The sequence below is a fragment of the Paracoccidioides lutzii genome (assembly GCF_000150705.2).
Source record: "Paracoccidioides lutzii Pb01 unplaced genomic scaffold supercont2.14, whole genome shotgun sequence".
NCBI classification, from domain to species: Eukaryota; Fungi; Ascomycota; class Eurotiomycetes; order Onygenales; family Ajellomycetaceae; genus Paracoccidioides; species Paracoccidioides lutzii.
In genome coordinates this window covers 221,685-240,719 of record NW_015440960.1, presented here as the reverse complement: position 1 = coordinate 240,719, position 19,035 = coordinate 221,685, and the positions used below count along the sequence as shown (strand labels likewise).

At 47.5% G+C, this 19,035-nt stretch overlaps 5 protein-coding genes across 5 annotated transcripts; 3 read left to right on the top strand and 2 right to left on the bottom strand.

The window, feature by feature from the left end:
• Positions 1-466: 466 nt before the first annotated feature.
• On the top strand, positions 467-2,083 carry PAAG_05331 (phosphatidylserine decarboxylase proenzyme; the record flags this gene model as incomplete). The annotated part of the gene is made up of 1 exon (XM_002792556.2): positions 467-2,083. The coding sequence occupies one exon, from the start codon at positions 467-469 to the stop codon at positions 2,081-2,083; it is 1,617 nt and encodes a 538-aa protein (XP_002792602.1).
• A 4,344-nt stretch (positions 2,084-6,427) lies between these two features.
• On the top strand, positions 6,428-9,837 carry PAAG_05329 (sodium transport ATPase; the record flags this gene model as incomplete). Its single annotated transcript, XM_015845542.1, has 4 exons — positions 6,428-6,682; positions 6,776-7,041; positions 7,130-9,185; positions 9,271-9,837. The coding sequence occupies 4 exons, from the start codon at positions 6,428-6,430 to the stop codon at positions 9,835-9,837; spliced, it is 3,144 nt and encodes a 1,047-aa protein (XP_015699768.1).
• A 2,489-nt stretch (positions 9,838-12,326) lies between these two features.
• Positions 12,327-14,147, top strand: PAAG_05328 (3-isopropylmalate dehydrogenase A; the record flags this gene model as incomplete). The annotated part of the gene is made up of 6 exons (XM_015845541.1): positions 12,327-12,560; positions 12,621-12,641; positions 12,821-12,889; positions 12,957-13,052; positions 13,127-13,754; positions 13,918-14,147. The coding sequence occupies 6 exons, from the start codon at positions 12,327-12,329 to the stop codon at positions 14,145-14,147; spliced, it is 1,278 nt and encodes a 425-aa protein (XP_015699767.1).
• A 530-nt stretch (positions 14,148-14,677) lies between these two features.
• On the bottom strand, positions 14,678-16,050 carry PAAG_05327 (hypothetical protein; the record flags this gene model as incomplete). Its single annotated transcript, XM_002792552.1, has 2 exons — positions 14,678-15,582; positions 15,657-16,050. The coding sequence occupies 2 exons, from the start codon at positions 16,048-16,050 to the stop codon at positions 14,678-14,680; spliced, it is 1,299 nt and encodes a 432-aa protein (XP_002792598.1).
• A 1,471-nt stretch (positions 16,051-17,521) lies between these two features.
• On the bottom strand, positions 17,522-18,816 carry PAAG_05326 (CDP-diacylglycerol-inositol 3-phosphatidyltransferase; the record flags this gene model as incomplete). Its single annotated transcript, XM_002792551.1, has 3 exons — positions 17,522-17,947; positions 18,030-18,406; positions 18,603-18,816. The coding sequence occupies 3 exons, from the start codon at positions 18,814-18,816 to the stop codon at positions 17,522-17,524; spliced, it is 1,017 nt and encodes a 338-aa protein (XP_002792597.1).
• Positions 18,817-19,035: the final 219 nt, after the last annotated feature.

Below are 19,035 nucleotides of genomic sequence, written 5' to 3'. Positions count from 1 at the left end.
GTATGAGGGGGAGATAGTGGTAGATAAACAAGTCAACAATTTACGGCTGCAAAATGGCTCATGGTGCAGATGAATGACAGAGAGGGGCCAAAGAAGGTATTTGCGATAGAAATGCGACTCATCCCTCCATCTGTCTGTTGTTTATTCCTCTCTGCCCATGATCAAGATGCCAGCTTGAATGAAGTTGAATTTCTAAAATAAGAATCAAGTAGAGTAGCTGACTCAGCAGACACAACTCGGCCTTCGGACTAACATAAGCCCACGGCTTGTATTTCTAAAGACTAAAACTAAAACACACCTCAATAGTTCCTTAAACTTGTGTTGATGCATGTCAACAGATGCTCATGCACTGTGCGTTCATCGCTTGAGAGTCAATTAATTTGTGGTCATGATTGCGCTGTCCAGGGCCATGACATGGTGATATCTGGGCCACCTTTGGTATACCTAACAGTAACAGACGCCAACCATGCCTGTTGGACGGGCGTTTGTCTATCGGAATCCTGCCCAGTTTCTGAGAGCCTGGGATGTCGTTGCAGCTGAGATCACCCCATGCAAACATAGCAGGAGGATTACTTTACCTCGAAGGCTGTTTTCGTCGTCATCCAGAAGGTGGCAGCAAAATGGCAATGGAAAAGAGTCGTTCCATTCGAGGTTGCGGACTGCTCTGCGAAATACAAAGGTTGAGTGGTATCCCATCCCCGTCGGGGTGGGTATCGCATTCTTAGGATTCGTTCAATTTTTCAGGTCTAAAAATGCAGAGAAGGAACGAGAAGAACGAGAGACCAGTGAGAAGGATGGATATCAGGAGGTTTCGTCGCGAAGAAAAGTCCGTCCAAGCGGGCCATGGCAGGTTCAAGTTATGTCTACTCTTCCATTGAAAGCCATGTCTCGTCTTTGGGGACGTTTCAATGAATTGGTCATTCCTTACTATCTCCGCGTTCCAGGCTTCAAGCTTTACTCTTGGATTTTTGGCGTCAATCTAGATGAAATAGCAGAGCCCGATCTCCATGCTTACCCCAACCTTGCCTCTTTCTTCTACCGCGAGCTTAAGCCGGGCGTTAGGCCTCTTGATCCAAACCCCCTTTCCATTCTGTCACCATCCGATGGACGCATCTTTCAATTCGGTATGATTGAAAATGGGGAAGTCGAGCAGGTCAAGGGTATGACGTACAGCCTAGATGCTCTGCTAGGACATGAAATGATGAGCCCAAGCCACGAGGCAGTACACCCTACCAAAAGCCCTGTACACCATAGCGAGCACAGCAGCAATAAAGATCCCGATAATGTGACCGCAGATGAGAACTTTGCGAAAATGAATGGTATCACTTACACACTCCCAACATTACTGTCAGGGACGGGCAAGGCGCCCGATGGAGACAAATCGATGGATGCATCAATGCATTCGAGCTCCAGCTCAGAGGCCAAAGTTAGGGCCGATCTTGCCAAAGGCCAAACAGCCTGGTATATGCCCAAACCCACATCGAACCGAGCACTCTTCTACGTTGTCATCTACTTAGCACCAGGAGACTACCACCGATTTCACTCCCCAGTATCTTGGGTTGTCGAAAGCCGACGCCATTTCGCCGGAGAACTTTTCTCCGTCTCTCCATACCTCCAACGAACCCTACCAGGCCTATTTACGCTTAACGAACGAATTGTCCTTCTTGGTCGATGGCGCTGGGGCTTCTTCAGCATGACGCCCGTTGGCGCTACAAATGTCGGATCCATTAAGATCAACTTCGATTCTGAACTGCGCACCAACAGTCTGACTACCGATACGGCTGCTGACCGTGTCGCCGCAGCCGCCGCAAAGCGCGGTGAGATCTATTCAGGCTTCTCCGAGGCCACGTATCGACACGCAAGCAAGACGCTGGCGGGTCACGCGCTGCAGCGTGGCGAGGAGATGGGCGGGTTCCAGCTTGGGAGCTCGATTGTGTTGGTTTTCGAGGCTCCGTTGGGCGACAGACCTAGTTTTGACTTGGGGTGGATGGGAGAGCATCGCGAGGGCGGCTGGAAATGGAGTATTGAGAAGGGCCAGTATGTAAAATACGGTCAGGCCCTTGGTGCAGTGGAGGATGTATAAACAGATAAAGAAAACGTCAATTTATGTGCATATATTTTGATACGAGTTTTCTCACAAGGAAGATTGTTTATCCCGTTTTAATCACAGTGATACTACGTTTTCGTACAGAAACTTTTGGCTGAGGTCTGGGTTTATTTCGTCGTCATGCGTTGATGATGTTTCATTTTGCTTTCTGGCTTGTATTTATTTCATGTAACTACGACCTACTTACTTTAGATACCCGTCAATTCAGAGATCCCTCCTTCGCATTGATATCTGGTTTCAGCAGCACAAACAGGGCCGGACATCCTATCCTCCTGTCTTTAAACAATTATGCCAACCCACCGTCCAGTCGTGAAAATTTGGATAAATTTGCGCCATGCCGTCTGCTTCACTTTACTTTCAGTATTGAATATTCCCTTTTTACAAGCCTCTCACAACATACGACTACACTTCCCGGATAACCATCTCCCATCCATGTCCCGCAACATCCTCTAACAAACAGTCCCCATCCAAAATCGCTATAAGATTCTCGCACTGGATTCTGTTATATTCGCGGAGTATGTCGAGGGAGGTGTATAGGAGGTTCAGCTAAAAGGAGGGTTTTTCTTGTAGGGAAAATTTTTGAGGGGTGGGGGGAGTAGGAAGGACTGCAGTTAGAGTGAACATCTGTAGTAAGCCAAATTTGAGCGAACAAAAGGCCAGAGCAACAACAATGACAGGGATGAAACGATCCGCACGGAACCAGCAGGTTTTCCGGTCTGGTGACGTACTATTCGTGCACGGATGCATAACTAACGGCGAATCCGGAAGCCTTCGCTCTCAGTGAAAGCGCCAGGACAGACATTACCGTCGCAATTCAAATCGGTGCTCCGGGAGGAATTTTGGGCCTCTTATTTGGGAGTGGGGGATTAATTGAGGATTAGAGATTCGCAGGGTTGGGCTGCAAGCAGAGGCCAAGGAGAGGAAAAGAAGAAAATAGGCTCAAAAAGATAAAGGTCCCTAAAAATAGTAAATTCTAGGTTTAACCTTTGTGGTTATTTCGACGAGTTTAAGACTTCAGTTTTAAAACACAATATTGAAATTCGGCCCAGAGGGTTTGCAATTGAAACCACGTAAAAATCCCCATGATATTCAATGGGGACACTCTCCCATATATACCGTAGGTTTTCAATAGGAAAGTGGAGTTTCCGTTGAATTTCGAACTGAGATCGCCGCTCCAATTTCAATCCTCACTCCACCCTCAAAGTTGAACATTCCCATCAGGCTGGCTACCTGCTTCTCTCCATCTTTTTCTCTCCGCAGTCAACCCTTGCCCAAATTTTTGAATGCCATTGCCGCTCTTAATTCCCCTCTCCTCTGCTCCCATCCCTTCCCACCAGCTCCCTACCGTCTCCGTCCTCTGCCATCAGAATCATCAGAAGACTCGGGTGTCAGCGGGCCAACCATCTTCGCTGCCAGTTGGGATAGTGAGAAACTAGCCATTGCTAGCTGCTCTACAGATGGATGCAAGCCAAGGCATTTCAAGATTTATGGGGTGTTCCAGAACTGATTGGCGTCCGCCAATGCAAGGCTTGGCTCAGGCCCTGAATTGAAGAATTTTCTGGGGGTCTGTTTCGCATTCCTCAGCGCAATCTCTGGGGCATTGCGCCTGACCTTCTTTCCTTCTCTCGTTCCATTGGAATTTGGGGTCGGGGATGAGTATCATGGATCGCGCTATGAATCTTCATGATACCACCTACTGGCCGGTTTTTGCTCTCTTGTTCATATTGTGACTTGTAGGTGGCAGTGACCTCTTTGTGTGGGATGGATATCCGATTCATCCTTGAACCATGTTCCGTGCCAGTCTACTTTGACGTGCGTGGCTGCCGTTGGTGTTGGATTGGTGGCGGAAGCAAACAATGCAAGGTGGAATCCCGAAGAAACCGATTGCCTTCCCTGATTACGATAAGTTATTAGCGGAGCCAAACCACGGTACCCGGAGTAGCGAACGTTTATTACATGACGTTGTATGTAGCGCGGGGCGCAATGTTAGTATTAATATTATTGAAATGCTCCACAGATAGTCACGGGCGGATGGAATCATCTTGGAGCATTAGCAGGAGTGACACAACTGTGGTAGACATGTACGAATTACTCGTACGCAAGAACTGCGCATGAATTCGTGGGAAAGTTGCATGCAAATGTTGAACGTTGCAGTCGCCAATGACTTTTAATATGCACATGAGAACTTTGGACCGGGGTGTTCAACCGTGTCTAGTTTAGCTAACTACCCTGGATAATTAGTATTCCCCGAAGAAGAACGCGGGCTCACACGCAACCTGCCCACCAGCAGGGCCTAACGATGAGTATCCTGACATGTTTTCCCTCCAGCAAGGAGCAAAGGGTGAGCGCCAAGTGTGGGGCAAGAAAATGCCTTTTAAAATGTGCATTGATACAATACGACGTTGTGAAATTCCATTCTCTTTAGTTCCTGGAGGATGGAATGATTTAGCTAACTATCTTTGAGCCCACAGTGAATTGCCCGTTGCGGACCGATTATCTACCAAGTTGTTCCGTTCAAAACCTGCAATAATGGCAACACTCGGCTGCAGCCCTGCTGCAAGACAACCAGATACTTTCCCATTGCCCCCGTAGACATATGTCCGTCCATCCCCAAAGGTGTTGGTGGCCTCTCTGGCCACCAGCCACACCCCCTGGAAGCTACGGCCAGGCCAAGGATTCCTCCTCAGGGATTACGACCTTCGGTGTGACGGTGGGCACACTACGGGGGGACCAATAGCCTATAGGCGGCGGCGAGGGGCATCCCCCCCCCCCCCCCCCCCCCCCCGGCGGAGACAGTATCAATCCCCATGGTGGGGTGGAGAGGAGCGCCGTTCTCAGCATCAGCCCGGCCCGAGCAACTGAAAGAGGCCTATTAGCTCTACCACATGACACACACACACACACACACACACATCATATATACATTCGCTGTCTGGTGGTGTAGTCAGTGATGTAAACATTCCCTTCTTCTCAAGGATTAGAATGAGCATTAAATCAATATTCTATTTATAATCTTCACCAGCATTACTTTTATTTCCTAATGTTATTGATGTTTTTTCATATATAGTTTTATTATTAAATAAGTTCCAATACCAGAATCTTTTGCATAATCAACTTTATGCATAGCTGTAACTACTCAACTTCACATTCGTCAACTTGTCATAGCCACTGACGGCACATGAGCATAAGAAAGAATAATATGAATAATAAGAATGATCATCACCATCGTTCTGAGACGCCATGGAGTGTCTCTGACACTGACTGCAACAAGGAGGAAGCATACTCAGGAACTATCTCTACGGAAGTAATTAGGGTTAGGGTTATTGACTAACTACATGACCCACATCTTGCGTAGATTCGCCACCTGGTGGTGTACTGCCTCTAGCACCAATGAACACCCTACCTTCGATCATTATCCGCTTGCCTGGTGTCATCTTGGAGTCAAATCAAGCAAAAGGAAACCCAAAAGAAGCCAGCCACGCTGGGATGATTGGTTCCCATCTGTAAGGACACCCCATTGGCTGGGTTGGGTGGGTTGTTGTGGCGATTGAAATTTTACCTGGAAGAGCCAAGTTGACACAAAACTCTATCCCGCCTCAAGGCTCATGAAACTGCTGCTTTGGCCATTTGAATTTGCTGAGGAATATCTAATACTGTTTCCCTCAGGTACATATATATATATATTCCACAAGTACCAAGCCCGGCTAAGATTTCCCTCTTCCTGGTCCAAATTTGTCCTCTTGTTTCAACAGCACACGCGAAGGGTCGAGAAGATCTTCTTAGACCTAATATATAACTATAACTCTATATATATATATATACATCTTAATTATACGGAACCGTACCGTCGGGACTCTCCGGTTCACCCCATCCTGCTGATCCTCTCACTTTCTCTTCTTCCTTTTGTCCTCCTCTACTCAGCTGGTGATTCATCCTCATCCTCACAAGGAATCTCGGCTTGACTACGGGAGTCAGTCAGCCAACTTGCTGCCTATCTCTCTGGTATACTTCATTGGGGCTGAGGATAGTTTTAAACCTCTCTATTTCTCTCTATACATCTTCTCTGCTCTCCTATCTCTACCCTCCAAAATAGGCGAAGGGGCAGCAGCTTCATTCCTAACATTTTCTTATTCAACATACTTCAATGAGACCATCTTGCTCTCCCATCTTTTCCATTTTTTCTCTCCACATTGCTCCCTAACATTCGCTGGAACACCACACCTGCTGGTGCTGTTGATACAATAACCATCCCTCCGACTTCTATTAATACTGCTTTTATTACTACGCCCTCCTTATTGTATAACCCGCTTCTACATCGTCATGGAGAAGCCGCCCCGCCGTGGGGCTGAGGCAGCTTCAACCGCAGGGGATGAGAAGAGCCTTCTCTCTCTTCCCGCCCATTGTTTGCCCTACGATGACGTTATACGCGAGTTAGGAACCGATCCCGAAGATGGCCTTACAGCTGAAGAAGCCAAGCGCCGGCTTCAGATTTATGGCCCCAATGTGCTTGAAGGCGGCGAGGGAGTCTCCGTCGGGAAGATTCTCATTCGCCAGATGGCCAACGCAATGATGCTAGTTAAGCGGCCCACTCACACACTCTCTTTTAACCCCCTGTTTATCATATGGAACGTGTTTGTCTGATCCAGTGGTATGTTGCTCTCAATTTAGGTTCTTATCATGGCAATGGTAGTCAGTTTTGGTATTCAATCTTGGATTGAAGGCGGCGTTGTTGCTGCCGTTATCATCCTAAATGTCATTGTCGGTTTCTTCCAGGAATTCGCTGCCGAAAAAACCATGGACTCTCTGCGTTCCTTGAGTTCTCCAACTGGCAATGTCTCGCGGAATGGGAACACCACCACCATCGCTTCGATTGATATTGTTCCCGGTGACATGGTTGAACTCAGGACTGGTGACACAGTCCCTGCAGATCTCAGGTAGGAATCTTGGACCAGCGCACTCTTTGTCACATCGTCCGTACAGGATTGTTTCTAACTGACTACTTTGCTTTTTCTTGCCATACAGACTCGTGGAAGCTGTCAACTTTGAAACCGATGAAGCTCTACTCACTGGTGAATCCCTTCCTGTCCACAAGGATGCGGAACAAGCCTTCCAACAGGATACGGGTCCGGGTGACCGTTTGAATATTGCTTACAGCTCTTCAACCGTAACCAGAGGCCGTGCGCGTGGTGTCGTCGTAGCTACTGGCATGAAGACTGAAATCGGATCCATTGCTGCTGCTCTGCGCGCATCTGATTCTAAAGTTCGTGCAGTGAAGCGTGGGCCTGACGGTGAGACTAAGAAGCGATGGTATGTTAAAGCATGGGCTTTGACGGGCACGGATGCCGTAGGGAGGTTCCTTGGTGTCAATGTTGGAACTCCATTGCAACGAAAGCTCTCGAAATTGGCCTTGATCCTTTTCGGGGTTGCTGTTGTTTTTGCGATCATCGTCATGGGCTCAAATGAATTCAGCAACAAGAGTGAAGTTATCATTTATGCTGTTGCTACGGGTCTCAGTATGATTCCAGCTTGTTTGGTCGTCGTTTTGACTATAACTATGGCTGTTGGCACCAAACGGATGGTTGAAAGAAATGTCATTGTTCGTAAACTTGACTCTCTCGAGGCCCTGGGTGCCGTCACCAATATTTGCTCGGACAAGACCGGGACATTGACACAGGGAAAGATGCTTGCTAAAAAGGCTTGGATTCCGTCTGGAGGCACATTCTCTGTTGGAACCTCAAATGAGCCGTTTAACCCAGAGATGGGTGCTGTCGGATTCGAAAGAGCACCTCCCGTAAAAGCGGGCAACAATGATGAACCAGTTGGCATTTCCACGGTGGATCTCCTTAAGGACAACGACTGTCTCGTCAAATTTCTCGACATCGCATCCATGGCTAACCTTGCTCACGTCTACAAGACAGAGGCAGGTGAGTGGCATGCCCGTGGAGAACCTACTGAGATCGCCATCCAGGTTTTTGCGTCTCGCTTCAACTGGAACAGGGACAGATGGACCAAAGGACAAGACGCCCTCTGGCACCAGGTTGCTGAATTTCCCTTCGATTCCAGCATCAAAAAGATGTCAGTTATCTTCGAGAACCCAACTCAAAAACACAAGATGGTCTTCACCAAAGGTGCCGTTGAGCGTGTTCTTGAAGCCTGTACTACCATTGTGTGGAATGCTGAGGAAGGTCTTATCCCAATCTCCGAAGATCACCGCACTCAGATTCTCGAGAATATGGAGGCCATTGCCTCTCAGGGACTGCGTGTTTTGGCATTGGCTGGACGGAAATTTACCGACTCCCCACTCGAGAGTGAAGACTACAACCGTGACGATATTGAGAGGGATTTGACTTTCCGCGGCCTGATCGGCCTGTATGATCCTCCCCGCCCCGAAACCGCTGGTGCTATAGAGGAATGTTTTCGGGCTGGTATTTCGGTTCATATGGTCACTGGAGATCATCCTGGCACCGCACGGGCTATTGCCGCCCAAGTAGGCATCGTCCCCGCCGATATGAGCACTCTCGCCAGTGACGTTTCTGATGCCATGGTAATGACTGCCAGCCAGTTCGACAAACTCACTGATGATGAAATTGATGCCCTGCCCACCCTCCCACTTGTCATCGCTCGATGCGCGCCGAATACCAAGGTCCGCATGATCCAAGCGCTCCACAGACGTGGTCGCTTCTGCGCCATGACTGGCGATGGAGTCAATGATTCTCCATCCCTGAAACACGCTGATGTTGGAATCGCCATGGGCGAGTCTGGATCTGATGTTGCCAAGGACGCATCTGATATTATCTTGACTGATGACAATTTCGCCTCGATCCTCAACGCGATTGAAGAGGGTCGTCGCATTTTTGACAATATCCAGAAATTCGTCCTTCATCTGTTGGCTGAAAACATCGCACAGGCCTGCACCCTTTTGATTGGATTGGCATTCAAAGATATTGATGGTCAGTCTGTGTTCCCACTGGCACCCGTCGAGATTCTCTGGATTATCATGATTACGTCTGGAATGCCTGATATGGGCCTTGGTATGGAAGTTGCTGCTCCAGATATCATGGATCGTCCGCCGCAAAGCGTATGTTTCCCCAACAGAATCTAGAGTTTTAGAAAAATTTCACCTCAGTAAGCTCATTTGTTTGCTAACCTCTCTTTCGTTGTAGAAACAAGGAATCTTCACCTGGGAAATCATCATCGACACCATCTTCTACGGCCTTTGGATGTCCGCCCTTTGTCTGGCTTCCTTCACCCTCGTCCTGTACGGTTTTGGGGACGGCAACCTCGGCCGCTTTTGCAACATTGAATTCTCCGAGCAATGCGAAACCGTCTTCCGAGCTCGTGCCACCACCTTCGTCTGTCTGACCTGGTTCGCCCTCTTCCTCGCGTGGGAGATGGTCAATATGCGCCGTAGCTTCTTCCGCATGCAGCCCAAGTCCAAGAAATACTTCACCCAATGGATGCACGACGTGTGGCGTAACCAGTTTCTCTTCTGGGCCATCATCTCTGGATTCATTACAATGTTCCCGCTGCTTTACATCCCCGTTATCAACACAGTGGTGTTCAAGCACAGGGGCATCACGTGGGAGTGGGGGATTGTGTTTGTCGAGGCCACCATGTTCTTTATGGGCGTGGAGGCGTGGAAGTGGGGGAAGCGAATTTACTTCCGTCGCCAGGATCGCAAAGCAAAAGCCTCTTCTGGAGATTTGAGGATTTCCGATGTTGAGCAGTAATAACTCTGGGCGAATTGGGTTTGGTTGGGGATGTTAACGTGTTCTTTTGTGCTCTGCAATGGCCTTTTCCAGCTCCATTTTCAGAGCCGTGCAGCGCAAAGTTTGCGTAGCATCTCTACTTAACCTATCACCTTTTGCTCAATATCCTTGTTCCGCCTCCTTTCGCCGACCTGAAAATATGGTCGACGAGAGGAGGTTGGAGGGCGTCCTGATACTCCAGTTGAGGCATGCCCACAATCATATATCAAGGTGCACGCATCTGCTAAGCCAAGCGATGCTCAGTTTTGCTTCCGGTGAGCTTTCTTTCTTTTTATTCTTTCCTTTTCCTTTTTTTTTTTTTTTTTTTTTTTTTTTTTTTTTTTTTCTTTTTCTTTTTCTTTTTCTTTTCTGTTTTGTTTTTTGCCATTTTGATTCTCTGATATAGGTAGGCTTGGAAGAAGGCAAAGTATGGTGAGGATTATTGAAAAGAGGCTTTGGTGCAGGAAGGGTGCTGTTGACTGTCGTCAACAACCCTCCTGTGTTATCAGGCCAGCTTTCGTAATTTGGGTGCGGATATTCGTACGAACAGAAGCGTTTTATTTGAGTTTTTTTATTTTTATTTTTATTTTTTTTCGGCCAGATAACAAAATGCGATTCTCCAGTTCTAGTTAATATTCTATTAGCATATCTACATCTTTGCCTGTTTCATTTGCTTCCAGAATTCCCCAACATGCATCATGTGGTTGATAGATTGCGCTCTTCATATTCAGGCTCTAGGCAATGGGTTCAATTTCCTAAACCAGTGAAGTTGTTTTCTGAATACTCAGCATCGTTTTTGCAATTATCTATCGGTGACTTACAGGGAAAATGGCCAACAGAAGGGACAGGAGGAGGCAGCGTTGGTATGGTGTGTGGGGATAGCCATCATTGAGAAGGGTAAACTGAAACTTTCCTATCTGTATACCCAACTTTATACACTCCAACAATAATATGATTGAGATTCAAATTCAATCCACTAAGGGTGTTCACATCTGCTTCATCCATGTATCAAAATGTTGTACATTGTAGCCTTCGTATTATCAATCTAAGTCTGTTCCAAATGCACTTCTGCCAGGTATCCCCCCCTGGCAGATATACGGGTGTTTCTCTGGGAGATAGTTAACTGGAGGCCAACTTGACAACACTGTTGTCATCTGGCCCGTGTATGTTCGGAAAGCCGTGTGGAAGAGTTGCGTCCCGCGTCCCGCCTCTCCGCCAGGTATTGATATCACCAGCTTAGCTTGCTTGATACTCAATTCGGACAAGTCCCATGCTTCGCGAGCTCCATGTCCAGAGTGAAACCGGGAGGAACTTCAATGGGAACTGGATCTTTCAGTTCCCTTTTCAGCCGACAGGTTCATTATGCAAAGCGTGCAATTGCATGAACATGCAACTATTCTTGGGGCCTGTCTTGCTTAAAATAGCCTCTTCTAGAAGAGACATATTTTGGTGTTCTTTTTATAGATCGATCTTGGAGCCTATTATGATATCTCTGAAGCTAAAATCAGATGTCCTGCGGTTGGTTTGGTTGGTGGGAGGAGTTTAAAAATGGTTCTATCCTGTGAGAAATATTCATGGTTAAACGACGGTAAATTCTGCGCTCCAGGATCCCGACCATCCTTGGTAACTTTCATATCCAACTAGGTAATTAACTCCTCTTAAAATGGTTTGCTAATTATGGCCATACTGGGCGCAAAGACAAGTCCAGAAGAATATAGTTGAAGGGGTGCTGTGACCACAGTTATCGCAAATTTACAGTAGTTGATAGTAAGGGAGTGAGTGCATCTCCCATTAACGACCGGATTAACTACCAGACCTTCTAAGCTTTCGAGTTCATGTAGCCCCGTCGTACGAACTGCCCTTGTGCTTAGATGGGCAACAAATTAAGCGTTAGCCGGCGGCTCTTTCGCTAATTCTTTGCTGCCATCAGTCAACTACTTGCCGAGAAATGCCAACGAACCTTGACACCGAGACGTTCGTCCCCTGCATCCGCCTGGGGGCGGAAGCCAGGAATTTCCATCGCACAGAGACGGCAGGATTTCTACCAGGCGTTGCCTAGACAGAAAGACCCGGGTTGGACCCAAAGGGACATCCATCTCCAGTTAGGAGAACAACTAACTTATTCCATAGCCACTGTGTATATTTATAGTTATATTTACGACTGACCCAACCTCTCCCTGGCCACCTAGTTAGTTATTTGGCGCATCTGCCACAATGCCATAATCAAGAATCAAGACGCTTAACTAACTAACCTCGCCCGCTGACCTTTCGTGCTCTGTCTTGTAGTAGCTAGCACCGATTCCCCAACCCCCAAGACAACATTCGTTCTTTAGCTGTCTTTTTGATGACGAGCTGCGCCAAACAGGCAGAGCAGACCCTTCCCTTCCCCGATCACGGGATATCCCGATATCGGAGGGCGGGGGCGTTCTGACCCGGACGAAGGTTGTCGAATCTCGGGCCGATGACGCTTCATGAAGCTCCTGTTTACTCGAGGCACTGGGTTCCAGCGGCTATATATTCATTCTGCTTCTCTTCTTCCCACAATATCCATCCACATTGTTCCTGCGCCGCCAATTGCCTCTGCGATATACCCTGAGGATCTTTTCGCCCCTGTCTCAGTGTTAAATGTTGAAACTGAGACTCCATTGACCGGAATGGGCAAATACAATATCGTCGTCTTTGGCGGCGACCATTGCGGTCCAGAGGTAGGCGAAGGGGTTGTAAGGTGGGACCGTTTATTCAATTACTAATGCTATGTTGTATAGGTGACGGCAGAAGCAATTAAGGTGCGAAGCACAGGGGTTCAATTACCAATTGGCTCCTAGAACAATCGTTCAATCAATGAACATGCGTCCATTAAGGGCCAGACTCTATTTTTTTTTTTTTTTTTTTTTTTTTTTTTTTTGTTTTTGTTTTGTTTTGTTTATCTTGCGAAAATGCTGATTTCCGATCTATACGGTTCTAGGTCCTTCGCGTTGTCGAGAAGAAGAGATCAGACATCGAATTCAATTTCCAGGACCACCTACTTGGAGGAGTCAGGATACCCTCCTACCGTTTCTTCCGTTTATTGGGCACTGACGAAATCTTCCTTTATTTTATAGGCCTCCATTGACGCAGCTGGAACAGCTCTGACCGATGAAGCCCTCAACGCCGCCAAATCCGCAGATGCCGTCATCCTAGGTGCAGTTGGAGGACCTGTACGTACCAAAAAAACACCATTCCCGTCTCAGCACGCCAAGAGGAATTCTAACCTTGAAATCGTGATGAACAGAAATGGGGCACCGGCGCTGTCCGCCCAGAACAAGGGATCCTTCGCCTCCGCAAAGAAATGGGCACCTTCGGCAACCTCCGTCCCTGCAACTTCGCCGCGCCCTCCCTCGTTGACATCTCCCCACTAAAAGCCGACGTATGTCGCAGCGTGGACTTCAACATCATCCGCGAACTAACGGGTGGTATCTACTTTGGCGCTCGCCGCGAAGACGACGGCGACGGCTATGCCCTTGACACAGAGCCATATTCGCGAGCGGAAATTGAGCGCATCGTCCGTCTGGCCGGACATCTAGCGATGCAGCACAACCCGCCATTGCCCGTGTGGAGTTTGGATAAGGCTAACGTGCTCGCAACGAGCAGGCTGTGGCGGAAGGTTGTTACAGAGATTTTGGATAAAGAGTTTCCGCAGGTGAAATACGGGCATCATCTCGTTGACAGTGCGGCGATGTTGATGATTAAAGACCCGCGGAAGCTGAATGGGATCGTCGTCACAAGTAACTTGTTTGGCGATATCATCTCGGACGAAGCGAGTGTTATTCCCGGCTCACTGGGTTTGTTGCCAAGTGCGAGTCTGAGCGGTATTCCTGATGGGAAGAGCAGGGTTAATGGCATCTATGAACCTATTCATGGTAATGGATTTTCTTCTTCTTCTTTCTTCTTTTCTTTTCTTCTCTCTTTCTTTTCCTATTTTTTTTTTTTAACCCTTCAAACTCCGTTCCCCAAAACCAACACTTCAGATTTTGCCTTACAGAAGACAGACATTTTTCTCACACAATGCCATTGTATATATAGGTTCCGCACCCGATATCTCCGGCAAAGGAATTGTCAATCCAATTGCCGCCATCCTCTCCGCGGCCATGCTGCTGCAATATTCTCTCAATCGACCTGCTGAAGCTAATGCCATCGAGACCGCTGTACGCAACGTCATCGAGAGTGGTGTACGGACAGGCGATATTGGCGGCAAAGCTACGACAAAGGAGGTGGGTGATGCCGTTGCGGCGGAGTTGGAGAAAATTCTATAAGCAAGGAAACGGAATATTTTTCGGTTCTCCTTTTTAACTGCTAATGATAAAGAAACTATTTCAATATGTACAACTAAATATCTTACAGAGAAATTAAAAGCGGGAGCATTGAGGATTTAGCACAGGATTAGAAACGTAACGACAATTTCTTCTTTTCTTGACTCATTCATGGTTGTATTCATCAAAAGGGGTATATGAACCAAGGCATAAGATAGGTGTGTAACGGATAACTCCATCATATCCAGACCGATATAGGCGGTGGAGAACAAATGTAGAGGTAGAGGGTTTATAATAACTGGAGGCAGCCAAGAGCAAAGAAAAGGGGGGGAGGAGGAAAGGAAAGGTATTGTCAAATTGGTTCCCTCCCAGTATATAAAACAAAGCCTGAAACGCCAGTTTATGCATAGTTTTCCCCGTGTTTTTCACCACTAAATGCAGAGAAATGCCCAGTAAGAAAAATACATACGCAGTATGGTATATGTACTACGGACGTTGCAATCATAACTCATTCCTAGCCGTCGATTCATATCCTACCGAATCTCCATCTCCCCCATCCAATCATCCTCATCAAACGCGGTTCCAAACACCTCCACATCCTCCACAGCTCCCCCACCATGCTCCGCAGCGACAGACGAACCAGTCCCCACTTTTCTCGCGTCAGCTGCACCAGTTCCAGCAGCACTGGTTCCCCTGATGGACTTGCGTGCACTGTCGCGTCGCGGCTGCGCAAGACGGCGATCATCACGAGAGAATACTTGGAAACCGCGGACATGCGTGTCTTTGCCGTTCTGGTGGTTCTCGCTGATGCGGACTTGGATGACCATGGCTTTGAGCACGTTGTCGGATGAGGAGTCTACGTCCAAGTCGTCATCGTCATCGTCATCATCATCGTCGTCGTCATCGTCATCGTCATCGTCGTCGGTGTCATATTCGGTGGAGTCCGAATCGCCCCCCACAATTCCGTTATTCGAGGGGTCCCGCCTTTGTCTAGTAGAAGGTACATCTCTCATTCCGCTTAGGATCCCACCCGTACTATTTTGCCGTCGATGGCTTTTTCGACGCCCTGCCTTTTCATGCCGTCCACCAACCCCTTGTAAATCGATATCTACCCATCCAGCAGGAGCTTCACCGTGCCACGTAGAGAATTCCACAAGATCATTGCCTCCCATTCCAGCTAGAAAGATCATCTTTGTAGGGGTGTAGCTCTCATCAAGCTCGAAGTCCAGATATACACGAATGCGCACGATGGAGACGCGCTTGAAAAAATGGAGTGTTAGTGTGTGAGGTTGGGGACCGTCGGATTGCCAGAACTGCGAAGGGGAAGGGTGGCGGAGGGCAGCGATGCCGCAGCCAGGTTTATGCGTCGATACCGTCCAGGAGGCTAGGGAGGAGATTTCGCGAAGGTTGGCGGGGATCGGTGCAGAGGCGTCTTTTTCTATATAGTTATTAAAACCAGCCAGAATATAATAACGGACAGTTAATTTCCCTAAACGCTCGGATAGCACATACCGTCATAATCACCTTCCTCTTCCTCATCTTCCTCCTCCTCAACCTCTTCATCCTCCTCATCAGCATACTCAATCTCTTCTTCACCTTCCTCTTCCCCCAGCTCCCCATCATCCTGAATATCAACGTCGATATCATCTTCCAGCCCTTCTGCCCTCTCTTCTATATCATCCTCCATATCTCCAACATCGGGATCGCCTGCAATTGCCAAGTCATGCGTACGTGTATGTGTATTAAGGGGATTGCCTTCTCCGCGGGGGTTCCGGCTAACAGCTGAGTCATAGAAGTTGGAATGGCGGAGGGGTGAATCAGCTGTTGGAGTTGAGGCGGAAGCTCCGTCCTCACCTGGGAAGACAGAGCGGCCACCGGGAGCCCGTCGCAGGCCTTGGCGGGGCATTTCGAGAAAAAAATCAATCACCGATATGAGCTCATTGAGAGTGTAAAAGAGTGTTAAGTAGATGCCCGTTAGTTGCACTCGACGTTGTTGATATCCCTGTCACTGCGGAGAGTTGGCGCGCGTCTAAATTAACGCGCTGCCCGCCAAGACATTTATTTGGGAAAACAAGCTCATTTCCCGGCTAGGAAGGCGTTTCTTTGATTACCCAGCTAATTGATCCAAGGCGATGAATCTTTAACAACTGCATATTCGGCAATACGATACTTTGCTACCTTTGAAGCCCTGAATTCTGATATCCAATGTTAAAGTCTGATATCGGAGTTAAAAAGTAAAACTTGCACCTACTGAAGAACATGAATTAATTAATGATGAAGAAACAGGAAAGGTGCGGCAATAATGCGCAAGAAGTCAATTTGCATCTAGGCGGAGAGTGCGCCGAGTTCAGCAAACCCGAATTCCTTATCACATCCACTAGACCAAGAGGGAGATAATTATATTCCCATTCTTTAAGACAGGATGCCAAAAGAACCCGGGAGGGGCGACAGTGAAATAATTTCTGATAGGAAGAAATACTTTAATTTCAATCAAACGCCCCGGACCAAATGGGGCCATACTCATATGTGATAATGCGACGGGCAAGGAAGAGGCACAAGGCAACTTAATGCGGCAAATGCTGAATTGGGGACAAAAGAGTCTTAATGTAAAAAGGTGGACAAGTATAAACAACAAATGAAGACAAAAAGTGAACAAAGAGAAGAAGGAAGAGGAGGATAACGAAGAAGAAAAGAGAAACAACTATTAGAAAATATTTGAAAAATGAAGAAAAACGGAAGAGAAGAGGAAGAAAAAGTAAACGTAATGATAATTAGAAAAAAATACTAAAGTCAAAAGTTCAGAAGTCGGGGATACAAGAAGATGGAATGAATGAATAACCCGAAGGCAGCAGAAAGAATAAAGAAAAGAAAAAGAAACGAACGAACAATCGATGCTCGCATCCATCCCAGGAATGAACAAGAAGCAGAACAGAAGGGATGATGAAAAACGAAGGCAGAACCCACATCTGCACACACACCAAACCAAATCACACCCAGTGTTTCGTTTTCGTTATCCCCTTTCCCCGATAATGGATACATGCCTTCCCGCTCACCCTAGCCAGAAACTATTCTCCACGGGGTTAATAAAGGCAAAAGAAAGAGAAAAAAGGGGCAAAAAAAAAAGGGAGGGGGGGGGGGAAAGTCGAAGACCAAAATGTACAAATTGAACCAACGCTCTGCAGTCTCTCAATGGCTCCAAGGGCGCAAGATACGCAGGAGTGGATAAATGTAAAAATCAACTTTTAACGCTTCTGTTTTCTTTCTTCTTTTCAACACGCAAATCAAAAAGTAAAAAGAAAACCAACAGATTTTCATAGAATGAATGAATGAAAATGAATGAAAAAAATAATAAAACAAAAGATGTAAAAAAATCAACATCACCGCTCCTTACTCCCCGCCCCCGCCCCCGCCCCCGCTCCCGCCCCCGCTATCCCCATCTGCCTCCTCCTCAGCATATCCCCTTCAGCCAGCCACTTACTCGCTTTGACCATCTGCACAATATTAATAAACTGCTTCCCCGCCATGACAGGCGCAGAGATACCCGTGAGAACCCACGGCCAGAAGCTGTCCATCTTGTTTGCACGGGCGAGCTCGAGGGCTCCGGCACTCCAGGGGCTGGAGAAGAGGGTTGACAGCGGGGCTAGGGCCGGTGAGCCTGGTTGAGCAGATGAGGAGATTGGTAGGCCGTCGGCACCTATGGCGGGTTGGAGAAGGGAGGGGGAGAGGGTAGGGGAGGAGAAGGAGAGGAGATATAGGCCGATGAAGAAAAGTTCGTTGAACATGCAGAAGAGGAAGAGGACGGTCTTTGTAGAGGGCGGTGTTAGTAGGGGCTTTATTATATATATATATATATATATATTGGATTAAAGGGTTGCAAAAACTCACCTTGTTGTGATAGTACTGATGCAAGATCCAGCTCCTGCTAGAATCAACCTTCTTATGACTCTGTCCCGAACCGCCCATCGTCAAAGTCGCATACATGTGCATGTAATGACTCGCCAGGTCCAGACTAATAAGGCCCTGGAACAGGATCGCCCATCGCGGCCAGGCGGAGCTCAGGAAGACCAGCAGACAAGCTGTGGTGCAACGGTCCGTGACCATGTCCAGCACAGCACCGAACGTAGTGGACTGATTGAAGTGGCGGGCTGCAACGCCATCGAGGGCGTCGAGGAAACATGATACGCTGTATAGGAGCGAGCAGGTGCGCGGGTGTAGGGGCATGTAGTAGAGAGATGCGATGGCCAGGAAAACCCGGAAGTAGCCTGAAATGATGAAAAGAAATTTAACATTCGACTTCCTCTTCTTTTTCGTTTTGCTTTCCTTTTCCTTTTTTTTTCATTTTTCATTTTCATTTTCATTTTCATTTTCTTTTCTTTTTTTCTTTTTTCATTTTTCAATTTTTTTTCTTTTTTTTTTTTTTCGCTTTTGATGGGTTTAGGGGGAAATATATAAACGTACCGATCAGATTAGGGTAGAAGAGGAATATATTTTCTTTTTCCTCATTCTCCTCAGGTGCGGTGGGGGAGCAGGATCGTCTCCGCTTGGGGGAGGGTGTATTCTTGTACAGGGAACCATTGGCGGCCGCCAGGGAATCTTCACCCCCCCCGTCATGGGGTGACAGTCCCCTCGTAGCTTCGGGCACAGCCTTTTGCCTTCTCGTGCGCATGCTCATGGTTCCCTTTCTCTCCTTTCTTTTGATATTTCCTCTTTTGTTGCAGAAATAATCCTTACACGACAGCGTTGGGTTGCGGTAATAAAGGACACAGACTGGTTGTTGCGGAGGTGCCGGATCGGAGGTCGAAGTTCGCAGTTGGATAGGGGGTTGGATTAGGATTGTCTGGTTTGGATACTAGAATGGCCAAAGCTTAAAAAGGTATAAATCGTTGCTAGA